The sequence below is a fragment of the Scyliorhinus torazame genome, chromosome 7, assembly GCF_047496885.1.
Source record: "Scyliorhinus torazame isolate Kashiwa2021f chromosome 7, sScyTor2.1, whole genome shotgun sequence".
NCBI classification, from domain to species: domain Eukaryota; kingdom Metazoa; phylum Chordata; class Chondrichthyes; order Carcharhiniformes; family Scyliorhinidae; genus Scyliorhinus; species Scyliorhinus torazame.
In genome coordinates this window covers 113,182,412-113,199,834 of record NC_092713.1, presented here as the reverse complement: position 1 = coordinate 113,199,834, position 17,423 = coordinate 113,182,412, and the positions used below count along the sequence as shown (strand labels likewise).

Here is a 17,423-nt window from a genome sequence, read left to right as displayed (position 1 = left end):
TCCCCCCCATTATCAAGCCCCCGCTTCCAGATCCGGGATCCAACTCAACATGCGCTTCATAAACCCAGCATCATCCCAATTCGGGGCATACACATTCACCAGTACCACCCGGGTCCCCTGCAACCTACCACTCACCATTATCAGCCCCCATTATCAGCCACAATGTTCAGCGCCTCGAATGACACCCGCTTCCCCACCAGTATTGCAACCCCTCTGTTCTTCGCATCCAGCCCTGAATGAAAGACCTGCCCCACCCATCCTTTTCTCAGCCTGATCTGATCTGCCACCTTCAAGTGCGTCTCCTGAAGCATAACCACGTCTGCCTTCAGTCCCTTTAAGTGCGTGAACACCCGGGCCCTCTTGGCCGGCCCATTTAGGCCCCTCACATTCCATGTTATCAGCCGGATCAGGGGGCTACTCGCGCACCCCCCCCTGCCGACTAACCATCCCCCTTCTTAGGCCAGCCACGTGCCCACGCCTCCCGCACACTCCAGTCCCCCAGGTGGCGAACCCCTGCCCTGACTCTCCCTTTTACCTCCAGCTCCTCTTCGGTCAGTACAGCAGCAGTTCCTCCCACCCCCCCAGACCACCGTCTAGCCCCCTTGCTCCCCCCATTTCACTCCCGTAAGTCAGCTGACTCCTGCTGACCCCGGCCACTCCCGCCTTTGCCAACTGCCTCCCGTGTGGAATCCCCATCCCACCCCCCCCTTTCAGGCCGATGTGAGCACCCCTCCAGCACCGCCCCTCCCCTCAGGCTCCACCCCACCCATCCTCAGCGCGGGAAAAAGCCTGCGTTTTCCACCTGGGCCGGCCCCGCCCCCTATGGCGCAGCTCCTTTCTCCTACAACCTCACCCCAGTTCCCCACGACCCAGGGCCTCCTGCCCCCCCTCCCCCCTTCGCACACGGGGACCGGCCCTGCAAAATAGTACCGATGCCCACAGACCCACAAAACCCACATATCACATCCATTCACCCCTTCCCACTCCCCAGCTTGCCCACACAACAACGAAAAAACGAACCCAACCCCACATCCACCCCTTAGTTCGAGTCCAACCTCTCGGTTTGTATAAAGGTCCACGCCTTATCCGGCGTATCAAAATAATGGTCGCGATCTTGAAAAGTGACCCACAGTCGCGCTGGCTGCAACAGCCCGAACTTCACCCTCTTTCGGTGGAGCACCGCCTTGGCCTGGTTGAATCCAGCCCTCTTCTTCGCCAGCTCTGCACTCCAGTCTTGATAAATACGGATCTCCGTATTCTCCCACCTGCTGCTCCGTTCCTTCTTCGCCCATCTCAGGACGCACTCCCTGTCCATGAAGCGGTGAAACCTCACCACTACAGCCCTTGGCGGCTCATTGGCTTTAGGCTTCCTTGCCAGGATTCTGTGAGCCCCATCCAGCTCCAAGGGCCGCGGGAAGGCTCCCGCGCCCATTAATGTATTCAGCATTATGGCTACATATGCCCCCACGTCGGACCCCTCCACTCCTTCAGGGAGATCCAGAATCCGGAGATTCTTCCTCCTCGACCTATTCTCCAGGTCCTCGAACTTTTCCTGCCACTTCTTGTGCAGCGCCTCGTGCGCCTCCACTTTCACCGTCAGGCCCAGTATCTCGTCCTCGTTTTCAGAGGCTTTCTGCTGCACCTCACGGATCGCCGCCCCCTGGGCCTTCTGGGTATCCACCAGCTTTTCGATCGACGCCTTCATTGGGGTCAGCATTTCTGCTTTCAGCTCCGCAAAGCAACTTTTCAAGAACCCCTGCTGCTCCCGCGACCATTGCGCCCACGCTGCCTGGTCTCCACGCGCCGCCATCTTATTTTTCCGCACCCGCTCTCCCCTCTGCCCCAAAACCACTTTTTTTTATAATCGCTCCACTTCTGGTCCACTCCATACAATGCTGGGGGAACCTTACTGTTGCCTTCCCACACCGGGAATCGTCGTCCAAGTGCCGCTGGGGCTCCTCAAAAGTGCCCAAAAGTCCATTCTTGGCGGGAGCTGCTGAACGTGCGACCTACCCAGACATAGCCGCAACCGGAAGTCCTCCAGCCAGAGGTTGACCGCCAAGGTGATCACAGCCACTAGAACAGAAAAGTTAGTAATTTTCCTCTAATGCAGCTATCAGTGAAAGTGTGGGCACCAATTCGCAGCACCCACAGACGTAAGTTTTTATGGTACCTTGAGCATAGCAGGGGTGTGTCATGGGTGACATTATTTGCGAGTATTATTTTGAAATTTGTGTTAGGGATTGACAAAATTGTATATTCTTTTTCTGTTCATGTGAAGTAACATAAACATTTTCTTTAATTTAATGGGCTGAGTTGTTTCGTTGCTTGGAATAAGTGCCAGATGCTGCACAGGCTTGTAACTATATGATGTTGTATGGTGCTGGCTTTCTGAGTTAGGCTCTCATTTAATGATTGTAGATCAAGTAAGCATTGATGCCCAGATGAAGGTTTGATGTATCAAAGCATCCCTGGTGTCTCTGCCCTCCCAGAATGTTCTTGTCATCTGCTTCGATATCCTCACCCTGCATCTCCCCAGGTTGTTCCCATGACCTATCACTGGTGTCATCCTCCCCAGCCTATGGAGCTGCCACGCTTTCCGCAGCCTCCACTAGGTTTCCCAGATTTTGCAGGACAAAACATGCAGCAACTATGAGGGAGATGCAATTTGGAGGATACTGCAATGCTCTCCAGATTGGTCCAGGCAACTGAAATGCATCTTCCGAGCCTGAGGGTCCTTTCCACTGCTGCTCTTGTGGAGACATGACTCCTGCTGTATCTCTCCTTGGCCTCAGTTCTTAGGTGGCCGAGTGGAGTCATCAGCTACCTCATCAAGGGATAGCCCTGGTCATCTAGGAGCCATCATCGAATCCTGCAGGAGCCATGCACAGCCTTGGTACCTGTAAGTGGCAGAAGATGTAAGACGAGGAAATGTAAAAAAACGTGTTTAACGCCCAACCATTTTGCCAATGCAATGAGCTGAAAAATCACACGGGCAGCATTGCTGTCTATTGACTTGTTAATGTCCTTAATTGGTTCTTTAATTGTTGGGCAGTGTGCAAGCAATTTGCTGATCTTGGTATTTAAATACTTGATCTCCATTTTTTACTTCCATAGGGTGCAATGTTTTGTGAATTTACAACGAGGTACATGGAATCAGAGCACAATATAAATATCCTGCATTGTGTAAATTCATGTACAAATGTATTGTGCACATAATTTCTATTTATCCAAATTTCACTGACCATTTAAGCCTAACCATCAAAGCGTGCTCATTTATAATGCTTCTATATTAAACAACAGCCTGAATTTACACAGTAGCTTTAATGTGGTAAAAACATTCCAATGTACGTCACAGGAGTGGTAGGTAGCAAGCAGGAAGGAAACATTAGGACAGGTGAGACAACACTTGGTCAAAGAATCATAGAATTTACAGTGCAGAAGGAGGCCGTTCAGCCCATCGAGTCTGCACCGTCCCTTGGAAAGAGCACCCTACTTAAACCCACACCGCCCACCTTATCCCCTTAACCCAGCAATGCCATCTAACATTTTTGGACACTAAAGGGCAATTTATCATGTCCAATCCACCTAACCTGCACATCTTTGGACTATGGGAGGAAATTGGAGCACCCGGAGGGAACCCATGCAGGCATGGAGAGAACGTGCAAACTCCACACAGACAGTGACCCAAGCTGGGAATCAAATCTGGGACCCTGGAGCTGTGAAGCAACAGTGCTAACCACTGTGCTACCGTGCAGTCAAAACAGTAGGTTTGAAGTAATTTCATAAATTTGTGAGGAAGGAGAAGTGAGAAAGTTTGGAGACAGAATTCCAAACCTAGACAACTGACGACATGGCCACAAATCTTGGGACAGTTTCCTGAAATTATACTGATTGAAAAAGGTTCTAAATTATGTCCAGAAGTTCAGGTAGAGCGAGAAACAAATTTTTCCAGTGTTTTATTTCCCTTCTTAAAAATGAATCATTTGAATCCTGTAATGTATGTTCTGTTTCTTGGTTTACATTTCTCAGCATCAGTATGAGCCATATTAAGCATTGACAAGGTCCCATGAATGGATGATCTTAACCTTACTCTTTAGAGTTTCCATATTATTTACCCCTGGACACATTCGAATCAGCTAGAGCAAAAGGATTTAGCAGAATTTTAAGCATGTGACTGATTTCCATAATTATGTTACACTCAAGTGTCACAAACCTTTACACTGGTTTAACAGTCCCTTTGCTCAAACCATTCCCCACCCACAAACCATTCCCCTAGATCAAAAAGGCAGAATTATAACCATTATGCGTGTGTAATCATTACACCAATATTCTCAGGTGCAGAGGCCTCTGTACTCACAATAATTCAGCATCAATCATCTGACTATAGGTTAAATGAAGCCACAAGTCTGTCTTGCTGCTGCAGAAATACTAGTTAAATTAAACCAAGAGTAAAGTGCTACTTATCTTGTGGTCTCCAGTTTCACTGTGCAGGCAAATAATTTTCACCTACCTTTTATAACACAATCAGGACTGGAGGCCCCTTTGTCCCTGCTCCAGTCATGAATTAATTATGTTCCATTAACACCGAATCATTGCACTGATTCATGGGAGATTTTTCACTCAAGGTTATGTTGACGTGTTTGTGCAGAAACATAGGAGTAATTTTACCTTGTCAAAGCGAGTGCAGTGCCATGTGTATTCTGGATTCAATTTGCCAATTACACCAGAAACTCAGCCATCATTTCCAATACCCATGAATAATGGTCGGATGGAATGAAACTTTCCACTCTACAGAGAGCTCACATAAATTTGATGGGCTGACTGGCCTCCATTTGTACCATAAATAACTCTTTGGCCCATAACTTCGAGGCTACAGAGCATCATGATGCGGGCGGGGTGGAGGGCATCCCAAAGAGGCACTGGGGTAGACCCCCTTCTGAAGTCCCCAGGTAACAATTGCCTGGCAATTAGAACATAGAACAGTACAGCACAGTACAGGCCCTTCGGCCCACGATGTTGTGCCGACCATTTATCCTAATCTAAGATCAACCTAACCTACACCCCTTCAATTTACTGCTGTCCATGTGCCTGTCCAAGAGTCACTTAAATGTCCCTAATGATTCTGACTCCACCACCTCTGCTGGCAGTGCATTCCACACACCCATCAATCTCTGTGTAAAGAACCTATCTCTGACATTTCCCCTATACCTTACTCCAATCACCTTAAAATTATATCCCCTCGTGACAGCCATTTCCACCCTGAAAAGTCTCTGGCTATCCACTCTATCAATGCCTCTCATCACCTTGTACACCCCTATCAAATCACCTCTCTGCCTTCTTCGCTCCAGTGAGAAAAGCCCTAGCTCCCTGTCATGTGAGGGTACCTTTAAGACATGGGTGTTTAAGCAATGCACCTTTAAGAAAACAGTGATGCCATAGAGTGGGTGGAGTTCAGCTCAGTTCAGCCATTTTGCAGTTTGGCTTTGCAGTTTAAAAAGTGCCTGGCTGGTTTAGCTGAGAGCAGTTTAAAAGTGCCTGGCTGTTTTGCTGTGAGCTGATTAAAAGGAGAAAGCCAGCTTGAGACAGCAGCTTGAGAAGTTCTGGTTTGCTGTGAGTTGCTTGAAGGGAGAAAGAAAGCCAGTTGGAAAAAGTAGCTTGTGTGTGTCTGTGTTTTGCAGTGAGCTGTGATGTCTACATAAAAGACCATCTTTGGATCATTTGGGTGATTTAAACTCATAATTGTAAAGCCTTTAACCTGATGTGATTTTGTTTAAAGGTGTTAAGTCTCTTGGAAGTTTGAAGGAACATTTTAAGGAATTATTTACTGTTGCAATATTTTCTGAGTTATCTTTGAAGTAAGGGATGTTAAGAGATCCAATGTTTATTTAAGATGTTAAGTTGAGTTCATGGAATAAACAGTGTTTTGTATTTAAAAACCCACGTGTCCATAATTGTAATCCCACTCCTAGGGAAAAAGCCGTGTGCTAGGAAAAGCAACAAATCCATTAAAGGGAGAGGTTGGTTGAACTCCATGATACATTTTGGGGTTCTGAAAACGCCTCGCCCATAACACTCCCTCAACCTTTCTTCATAAGATATGCCCTCCAGTCCAGGTAGCATCCTGGTAAATCTCCTCTGCACCCTCTCCAAAGCATCCACATCCTTCCTATAATGAGGCAACCAGAACTGGACACAATAATCCAAGTGTGGTCTAACCAGGGTTTTATAAAGCTGCAGCAAAAACCTTGTGGCTCTTAAACTCAATCCACCTGTTAATAAAAGCTAACAGACCATACGCCTTCTTAACAACCCTATCAACCTGGGTGGCAACTTTGAGAGATCTCTGTACGTGGACACCAAGATCCCTCTGTTCCTCCACACTTCCAAGAATCCTGCCTTTAACCCTGTATTCAGCATTCAAATTCGACCTTCCAAAATGAATCACCTCACATTTATCTAGGTTGAACTCCACGTGCCACTTCTCAGGCCAGCTCTGCATCCTGTCAATGTCCTGTTGTAACCTGCAACAGCCTTCAACACTATCTACAACTCCACCAACCTTTGTGTCATCGGCAAACTTACTAACCCACCCTTCCACTTCCTCATCCAAGTCATTTATAAAAACCACAGAGAAGAGGTCCCAGAACAGATGCCTGCGGGACACCACTGGTCACCGACCTCCAGGCGGAATACTTTCCATCCACTACCATTCGCTGTCTTCTTTCGGCCAGCCAATTCTATATCCAGACAGCCAAATTTCCCTGTATCCCATGCCCCCTAACTTTCTGAATGAGCCTATCATGGGGAACCTTATCAAATGTCTTCCTGAAATCAATGCACACCACATCCACTGCCCAACCTTCATTAATGTGTCTCGTCACATCCTCAAAGAATTCAATGAGGCTTGTGAGGCATGACCTGCCCCTCACAAAGCCATGCTGACTATCTTTAATCAAACTATGTTTTTCTAAATAATCGTAAATCCGACCTCTCAGAATCCTTTCCAATATTTTGCTCACCATGGACGTAAGACTGACTGGTCTGTAATTCCCAGGGATTCTCCACAACATAATAATAATAATTGCTTATTGTCACAAATAGGCTTAAATGAAGTTATTGTGAAGCCCCTAGTCATCACATTCCGCCGCCTGTTCGGGGAGGCCGGTAGGGGAATTGAACCCGCGCTGCTGGCATTGTTCTGCATTACAAGCCAGCTGTTTAGCACACTGTGCTAAACCAGCCCCAGCAATTGGCTGGAATGAGTGAGTGTGGAGAGTGGAGTGCTTATATGCAGCTGCAGCTTGCCAGCCTCTCAAGTGCTAATCCCACTCTGTTGAGACGGACACCATTTTTCATTGGAATCAACATCCTTGGGTTATCATTGATCAGAAACTGAATTGGCCTAGACATATTACTTCCCTCCAATCATCCGGTACGACAGTGGAGAGTAAGGACGCAAAGAGAATGCGGGGCAGGGCCACCAGGTAGCCCATTGGAGCTGAATGGGCAAGGGTACTCACCATGCTTTACCCCCTGCAGACAATGGATTGTGGAGTCCAGCCAAGAATGGTTGGCATTGGCCTGTCGCTGGCAGCCCTGGTGGACGCACTGAGGCTGCATCACAGGAGCTGCTCAGGGAGAAGTCTGCAGAATTGGAGCCTGCCCCAGAGGAGCAGGGGCTAGCTGGTGAGGCTGGAGAGCTGGCGTCCTTCAGTCCGAGGAGGAGGTGGGAAGGAGGCACCGCATCAGGCCGTGTATTTTGGCAGCACCTGTCCTTCGAGGAACTGCCGGACCTAGCATGTCGCCGATGACTACGGCTGTGCAGGGAGACCGTGCAACATCTCTGCCTTTTGATGGCGTTCCTGGAACCGCAGGGGTATGGTGGAGGACACCCATTTTCAGTGGCCATCTAGGTAACAGGCGCCCTGAACCTTTATACCTCGAGGTCCTTCCAGGCAGCGAGTGGGGACCTGCCTGTCATATTCGCGCTGTCACGGATGCTCTATACGCCCGGGTGGCATACTCTACCAATTTCAATGTGGACCGAGCCCACCGGGTTGCCTGGGCAGCGAGATTCACTGTCATCATAGGCATGCCCCAGGTCCAGGATGTGATCGAGGGGACACATGTCCCCCTATGAACACCGTTGCATGAGGGGATGCACTTTATCAACCGGAATTGCTTTCACTCCATGAATGCGCTTTTGGTGTGTGACCACCGTGCATGTCTGCGCCTGGAATCCTGGCACACTCGTCGATGCCCAACGCCCAGGTGAGGGATTGGCTCTCGGGCAACAGGGATTATCTGCTGTGGTCGTGGCCAATGACATCTGTCTGGAAGCCCCAGACCGACACGGAGAACCGCTATAACGATGCCCATGCAGCAACCTGGGGCATCATTGAACGGTGCATCAGCGTCTTGAAGGTGCAGTTCATGTGCCTGGACCGCCCTGGTCGGGCCCTCCAGTACAGCCATAGGAGGGTCTCCCACATCGTGATTGCATGCTGCATCCTCCACAACATCACGCAGCAGAAGGGTGACATGCTGGAGGAGGAAGAGGATGAACGCAAGTCCTCGTCCGACAAGGAGATGCGGAGGAGGGCCAGGATGGATAGGGCATGGAGCCTGGGCAGGGACAGGATTCTGCATGATGGGTGCACCAGGGCCGCCACGCCTGGGACATCCTAACCGCCTCCATGCTCACCAACTAGGTGGCCTGGCCACTGGCAGCTCAGCCGTCCCATTCCACCCCCACATCCGCGCGCACCCCCCGCCCCCCCATGGACACCTACACCCTCTCCTGTCCCGCCTCCCAACACAGCACCTCCACCCATTCAAGTAAATCACAATGCGCCTCTCTGATTTCTATACATATATCATCTTTCTCCGCAGTGAACAAAGATGCAAAGTATTCATTTCAAACCTCACCCACATCTTCCAGTTCCACACACAAAATGCCACGTTGGTCCCTAATGACCCCAACTCTTACCCTCCCCTTTATATACTTCTAAAACACCCTTTTATTTTACCCAGCAGTGCTTTTTCATGCCCCCTCTTCACTGTCCTAATTTCTTTCTTAAATAACCCCCTGCATTCTCTGTACTCCTCTCAGGCTTCTGCTTTTTTGAACCCTCGGTACCGGCCATAAGTCTCCCTTGTTTTCTTTATCCAACCTTGGATATCCCTTGACATCCAGGGCTCTCTGGACTTATTGCTCCCACCCATCACTATCATTGGAACATGTTACCTTTGTACTCTCTATTTCCTTTCTGAATGAATCCCACTGCTCTGGTGTAGATTTTCCTACAAGTAGCTGCTCCCAGTTAACTTTGGACATATCCTGTCTTATTTTATTAAAATTGGCCCTCTCACAATTTAGAACCTTAATTTCCGGTCTATCCTTTCCTTTGCCATAACCACCTTAAATTTTATTGAGTTATGATCACTGTTTCCAAAATGCTTCCCCACTGAAACTTCAACCACTTACCCAGCTTCATATCCCTAAAATTAGATCTACCACTACCTCCTCCCTCGTAGGACTTTCTACGTATTGCCATAAAAAGCTCTCCTGGATGCATTTTCAGAATTCAGCCCCTTCAGCATTTCACACTTTGACTATCCCAGTTAATATTGGGGAAGTTGAAATCCCTTACTATTGTTACCCAATTTTTCTTACAATTCTCAGAGATTTGTCTACATATTTGCCCTTCTGTCTTTCTTTGACAGTTTGACAAACATGTTCTGCATCATTGGTTTAAAAAAAAAGCACAACTTGACACGGAATTTCAAACAAAATGTTTTTTTAAAGTGAAGGTATAGCTCGAGGTTAAAACAATAACCATCACTTTTTAGGTTTGCCTTTGGGAGATTTCATTCCTTTCGATCTGTTAAGTGATGGCGATGGAATATTCACAACAGATTTAGCAGATACAGTTCTGGTTGGAATTGGACCTAGAAGAAAGATAAATATTTGTTGTCAAACTCATCATCATTCAGGTATTTTTTTTAAAAAGGGCAAATAACCTTTGTTTGGTGATAATACAAACCAGTGATTGCAAAATGACAGCCCATTTTATACTCTGCCCAATTTTCTTGTCAGAGGTGAGCAGGAATATTTCCTATAAATATCTCGTGAGAAGAAGGCTTTTCAAGTATGGGCTGCATTTAATGGTGATGGCCTCATCCACCAGTCAGAAAGCTGGTAGCAACCCATTGTGGACATTTTGGAAATCCTGATGGAGTCCAATGACCATCAGGCAATGGGCTGCCATGCCTTTGAAGACAAAAGGCCTTCCTCCAAGAACCGTCAGCTAATCAAGAGGCAGGTAGCTGTTCAGTCTCAGCAGTGTGACAGGGACGAGTAGCCACTGCTGGGACTGCAGCAGGCCCCTGATCAGACTGACTGGAGGAAGCTCCAGAATGCACAGGTGTTTGGGCTCGTCAGGGCCAATCAGTGGTGGCTCAGTGGAGGAAGGGATGGTGTCATTGTGGAAGACAGGGGCAGCCTTTTCAGTGCGGCAGTGCTTGCCGCCAGAAGGAGACCCTTTGTTGGCCATAGGGTTCACAATCAGGAGAGCCTTAAAGCCTGCAAGGACCGCAGCATTTACTTAGAAGTCTCCCCACATGGTGGAGAGCATCTCTCGTCATTGATGGGATATCAGCGGCAGCAGGATGATGCCACTAAGGACTTCAGTTGGCCTCCTTTCAGGAGGGACATCCACAATCTTCCCCATCCCTGTCTTATCAGACAATGTCAGGTACATTGCCTTCCCTATCCAAACATTTTGATCTCATTTGCATTCAGTTGACATCAGCACTTTAGCCATCATTTTCCATCAATTGTGCTCAAAAGCAATTACTTATCTATCAATACGAAGTCTTACAACACCAGGTTAAAGTCCAACAGGTTTGTTTCGATGTCACTAGCTTTCGGAGCACTGCTCCTTCCTCATTATCTATCAATAACATTGTAAAGAGCTTAACTGACATTATTGTCATCAATTACCCCAAACTGCAGAGCTCAGACATCTATGATAAACAACATCACTTACATTAAGCATTCGGACACCAAAAATGATCACTGAGCTTTGTAGTAACATGAACCCACAATAAAGATAGTCGAACGCATTGCTTAAAGAACAATCTTCTTTATATAATAAATTAACAAAGCAACAGTAAGAACTACAAAAACAGGAGTAACTATCACACAGGTCTTGCTTACAGAAAATTCTCTAGCAAACTGAAGCTCTGCCCAAAAGTGTACACATGCTCAGAAGGGAGAAAGGCTTATAAGAACACTTTGAAACATGTTTATTTACCACATTTCTGAATTTTGATCCAATCATCCTAAAACTGAGCTCGCTTTAGAAAAAGAAAATTCTGTTTAAACATATGTTTTGATAAGCCAGTTTTACATTCCTTTAATATCTATAACCAGTGTAGCGCAACTCTGCCTCACTCCCCACCCCAGATTATACCAGCTTTCTTTTTCACAACCACCCCAAAGCAATTTTCTCCCCACCATGATCACCCCCTCTCTCTCTCGTGCTCCATCGTGCTCTCCATTAACCTAGGGACCAGGAGGCGAACGGGGGTGGGGGGGGGGTCAGTATAGATAGGATCAAGAACAGTGGTATATGTAGTACTGCTGGATTTAAAGCAACTTTGTCCAACTTTATGCAGCCCGCCAAATTGGACATTCCAATGACTTATATTTGAACATTTTGTAAAGCTGATCATGCAATTAGAGGTGGTTCCTCCATGGATTAGCTGCTGATAAGGAGAATCACTAGCCATGCAGGATCACTAGTCTGTGATTAAAGAGCAGAAAGGTAAGTTGCAGGGCCCAGACAGTGAGTGATTGGAGAGAGAGATGGGGAGATGGGGCAGGGTGGGGGGGGGGGGGCGCAGAGAGTGTGAGGGGGAGGCGCACGTTAATTCCTTGGCTGCGATGGCCTGAGGATGTGAAACTTGGTATCATGTTTGTATTCCTTACTGGAAGCTTTACATGGAGTTTTAAAAATCAGAAACAGGCCTTTTGGCCCATTCCATCCATGTTGGTGTTTATGTTCCACACAAGCCTCCTCCCACCCTTCTTGAACACACTATCAGGGTAACCTTTAGCTTCTTTATTCCACGTGTGTTTATAAAGTTCCTTGAATATATCTACTCTAGAATCTGAGAATGGTCTCCAATGGCCTGCATGAGCATCCAAGGTGCCGTTACGCCTGGTCGAAATTTGTGGACCAGCATTAAACTGCGGCATGGCGAGGTCTCACAGGTGCAGCCATTGTGTTCCAGGCGTCATCAATCTCATTTAAATATGGAGATCTGGATCTCGCACAGCGAGGGTGAGATCCAGATCGCGCCGGGTGACTCACGATTGGCCCAGTGCCTAGCCCAAAGTGGGGCACTCGCATGATTCACCCATTGCGCTCGGATCTGAGCCGGGCAGAGCAGGGTTGTTGATTCATGCCCTACATCACTGTACGCGCATGTATAGTGGAAAGACTTTTGGACTAAATTAAAAGACTGAATAAATTCAGATATTATTTAAGTAACTAGCTTGCATTTCATGAGCGTATTTAATAGCTTAGAGCCCACGCAATGCCTTTGAGTACCTTTTGTTATTTGATCATATTTGATGCCAAAGATGGCAAAATGCTGCTGACTACATGCAAAATTCATTCCAAATGAGATCATTTGATACAAAATGATTTTTTGAGTGCATTTGAATAGAAAATTGATATTAAAATGTTCAGGTAGGGTTTCTGCTTTCCCTCCCGATTCCACACAGCACACCTAGTCCATCCTCAACTCTGAGCCACACCTGGGGAGGCGTATTAAATTCTGTCCCATAAGTCCAACATTCTGAAGTAATATTTTGGGCTGCCCTCTGAGCAAATGCTTAGACTCCTGATTTGGAAAAATATGAACACATCAATAAGATTGCCTTATCGTTTCTTAGCATCAGATATGTTTTGGCCCAATTTTCAATAACATTCATAGTGTGGTTATTCGTGATACATTGGGTGCTGGGCACAATTCAGCCAACACAACAGGTGAATCCCATGAGAACCCGACTCGCTCCGCTTGGCGCCACCTGGATCTCTCCCTACTGATTGTGATCCAGATCAGCATATTTAGGCTCATTTAAATACCCGGATGCTGCTTTCACCCCGTGCCTAGGAGTCAGCAGCCGGGCCTGCAAGACCTTGGCTAGATCCCATTTAGTGCTTGTTATAACCTGCCTACTTACCATTGGCTGGGGAATAATGACAATCCCACAATCCTGTGGGAGTATGAGCTTCCCCAGTGAGGGGGGGGGGGGGGGGGGGGGGAAGAAACCATTAGTAAACTCCTAGTATAAATAAAGCTGGCCAGTTTAGGAACCAGCAGGAAGGAGAGTGCAGCAAGGGAAGTTGCTGCTGCTGTTATATATATATATATGTTATTGTAAATAAATGTTATTACTTTGTATCCTTAAAACCCGTGCTGGATTCTTCATTGCCCTCACAAAACTGGTGACAAAGGTTAAAGTGAATAGCTGTCTATACTGCTGAAGCCACCTCCCTGGATTTTTTGTTGGATACAGGTTGGAAGTTGTTTTCTATTATACCATGCCTCTGTACGGACATTTGGATGTTGTTGATGCTGCGCTGGAAAGCTGGAATTAGTACACACAACGGATGCGTTAATATTTCCGGGCAAACAATATCACCGAAAACGAGCGCCAGGTGGTCATATTGTTCACCGCCTGCGGCCTGCATACGTTTGGGGTGATTAGGAGCCTTACGTACCCAGCTGCGCCGGACACAAAACGTTTGATGAACTTGTGAATATAGTGGGGCAACATTTTAACCCAACCCCGTCCACGATAGTCCAGCGTTATCGGTTTAATACCGCTGAGAGGACCCCTGGAGAATCCCTTGATGATTTTCTATCCAGACTATGCAGGATTGCAGAGTACTGTGACTATGGTGAGACCTTGTCAGAAATGTTACGCGACCGTTTGGTTTGCGGTATTAACAATGCGGCCACCCAGAGAAAGTTGTTAGCTGAGCCAACATTGACTTTTCAACAGGCCATTCAAATAGTATTGTCCCGAGAGAGCGCAGAGCGAGGAGTACAGGAGCTACAGGGAATGGAAGTGAATGTCTTGGGGTGCAACCCCTTCCATCCGAAAACGTCCCCCCGCACTCCTGCGGTACCTTGGGCGAGGCAACGTCCGGACTGACGCCAGTGGCCGTCGGACATTCATCCCGAAGGGAGTCTTCTCCAGAGCCAATGGATGAGGAGCCATGTCCGTGTCAGACTTGTAGGCGTCGACCCCGTCACGGACGGCGGTCCTGGGGCGAGCCGTCGTTCCGACCGAAACTGGGACCAGCCCAGGGGCCGTAACTGGGACCAGCCCAGGGGCCGTACCTTCCATGTGGATGAACCTGCGGCGACTACTCCTGAGGACGTGGAGACGGAGGACGACTGCCTGCAGTTGCATTGTGTGGCAGCTCCCCGTGTGGCCCCCATTAAGGTGATAGTATGGGTCAATGGCCACCCGCTTGAGATGGAGTTGGACACTGGCGCAGCGGTCTCCGTGATCGCCCAGAGGACATTCGACTGCATCAAGCAGGGTATACAGACCCTTACATTAACCGACTCACAGGCCAGGTTGGCTACCTACACGGGGGAACCACTGGACATTGCAGGAACTACAATGACCCCTGTTGTTTATGGACGCCAGGAGGGGCGTTTCCCACTTATCGTGGTGTGCGGCCAGGGGCCCAGCCTGTTGGGTTGGGACTGGTTGCGCCATTTGCGGTTGCAATGGCAGCATATCCTCCAAACAGTTTCTGAAGGGTTGACTGAGGTGCTAGGACGCTACCCAGATGTATTCCAGCCTGGTTTGGGGAAAATAAAAGGGGCCTGTACAATAACTCTCGTTCACAAAATTAGATATGAGTCACGCCTACCTGCAGTTGGAGCTGGACCCTGCCTCCCGACCATATGTAACGATTAATACACACCGGGGCCTGTATGAATATACATGGTTGCCCTTTGGAGTATCCTCTGCCTGCTCAATTTTTCAACGTGTTATGGAGTGCATTTTGAGAGGTTTACCACGTGTTGCTGTCTACTTAGATGACGTTTTGATTACAGGGATGTCGGAGCAGGAACATTTGGAAAATCTGGAGGCTGTCCTTAGACGCCTTTCCGTTTACGTCGCACAAAGTGCGTATTGCAGGCAAAGGAAGTAGTCTACCTAGGTTATCGGGTGGACCGTGAAGGTTTGCACCCCGTCGCAGAGAAGGTGCGTGCAATTCAACATGCCCCCGCCCCGACTGACACTTCGCATCTTTGTTCTTTTCTCGGTCTCGTAAACTATTACGGGAAGTTCCTCCCCAATCTGGCAACTACGCTGGCCCCTTTGCACCTTCTGCTAAAGAAAAATCACACCTGGGTTTGGGGTCAGCCGCAAGAAACCGTTTTCCGGCGGGTAAAGCAACAATTGTCGTCGTCTGGGTTACTAACCGACTATGATCCTAGAAAGCCTTTGCCCGTCACATGTGATGCATCCCCGTATGGTATTGGGGCCGTCCTGTCCCACAAGATGGAGAACAGGGCCGAGCGACCGATAGCTTTCGCCTCCCACACACCGGAGAAAAAGTATGCGCAGATCGAGAAGGAGGGCCTGGCAGTGGTTTTTGCGGTGAAACGCTTTCACCAGTACGTGTATGGCCGCCATTTCACTATCGTGACTGATCATAAGCCTCTGCTGGGACTTTTCAGAGAGGATAAGCCAATACCGCCCATTGCTTCCGCACGGATCCAGCGCTGGGCTTTGTTGCTTGCTGCATACGAGTATTCTCTGGAGCACAAACCAGGAACGCAGATAGCAAATGCCGACGCACTGAGCCGATTGCCTTTATCGACCGGCCCCATGTCGATCCCCACGACCGGTGAGGTGGTTGCAACCCTAAATTTTATGGACACCTTGCCTGTCACGGCATCACAGATCCATGAGTGGACCCAGACGGAGCCAGTCCTGTCAAAGGTTCGGCACATAGTCCTGTATGGTGGGCAGCATAGAGGCGAGTTGCGGCATTTTCCTCCAAGCTGTCAGAATTCAGTGTGGAAGACGGCATCCTCTTGTGGGGGACGCGTGTGATTGTCCCGGAAAAAGGCCAGGAGCTGATACTAACAGACTTGCACAATGGGCATCCAGGTGTGACCAAAATGAAAATGTTGGCCCGGAGTTATGTCTGGTGGCCAGGCCTCAACACCGACATTGAGAAGGTGGCCCAAAACTGCTCCATTTGCCAAGAGTATCAGAAGCTTCCGCCGGCCGCGCCCCTACATCACTGGGAATGGCCAGGGTGGCCTTGGGCACGCTTGCATGCAGATTTCGCAGGCCCTTTTCAAGGATCCATGTTCCTTCTATTAATTGACGCCCAGTCTAAATGGCTAGACGTGCAAAAGATGCAGGGGACAACGTCCTGCGCAACAATTGAAAAGATGCATTTGTTGTTTAGTACGCATGGCCTCCCCGAGGTGCTGGTCACGGATAACGGCACTCCATTCACGAGTGAGGAGTTTGCGAGGTTCACGAAGATGAACGGCATACGCCATATCCGCACTGCCCCTTACCACCCGGCTTCAAATGGGTTGGCAGAGCGTGCAGTGCAAACATTCAAAAGAGGCCTAAAGAAGCAGTCTTCCGGATCAATGGACACGAGACTGGCTCGCTTTTTGTTTACGTATAGGACCACCCCCCATGCGGTGACTGAGGTAGCTCCCGCAGAACTCCTAATGGGCCGGAGACTTCGCACCCGCCTTAGTATGGTTTTCCCGGACATTGGCACAAAAGTACGCCGCACACAAGAACGGCAGGGACAGGGATTTTCTCGGCATCGGCCGATTCGGCAGTTTGCGCCCGGTGACCCAGTGTTCGTTCGGAATTTTGCTGGTGGTGCCCAGTGGGTTCCTGGTGTAATCTTTCGCCAAACGGGCCCTATATCTTATCAGGTGCAAGCCCAGGGTCGTCTCCAGCGCAAACATGTAGACCACGTTCGGTCCAGAAGACTATCCCCTCAAAAGATTCCCCGCCCCCGGAGCTCATTTCTACAGCCACAGAGACCAGAGACAAGGGAAGGTAGTTCTCACAATCTTGCACTGGTGCCTCACTCGAAGCCTGCGCAGGTCGTTGCAGAACCAAATGGAGATCGAGACGCTGACATGACGGAGGCAGCAGACTCTGACTCCGAGATGGAGACACAGGATGCCCCTCACTGATAAGGTACAAGGCAGAGTAATACACTCGCACTCCCCCAGGTGCCAGGATGGCATTGCCAGGGATCTGGCCTAGGGGGTTACCTTGCCCATTAGAGGGGGGTTCCAGAAATCGGAGGAGGCCTGAAAGGGGG

At 48.7% G+C, this 17,423-nt stretch overlaps 1 protein-coding gene across 2 annotated transcripts in view; it reads right to left on the bottom strand.

The window, feature by feature from the left end:
- Positions 1 to 2,764: 2,764 nt before the first annotated feature.
- axdnd1 (axonemal dynein light chain domain containing 1) overlaps positions 2,765 to 17,423 on the bottom strand; it is a 486,782-nt gene continuing 472,123 nt past the window's right edge. The window contains exon 28 of one of the 2 annotated variants that reach the window (XM_072511281.1): positions 2,765 to 2,900. In XM_072511281.1, the coding sequence (XP_072367382.1) occupies positions 2,863 to 2,900 (38 nt within the window). In that variant the 3' untranslated portion in view covers positions 2,765 to 2,862. Of the gene's footprint in view, positions 2,901 to 9,786; positions 9,955 to 17,423 lie in introns of those variants that run through there. The other variant, XM_072511280.1, reaches the window with a different exon arrangement.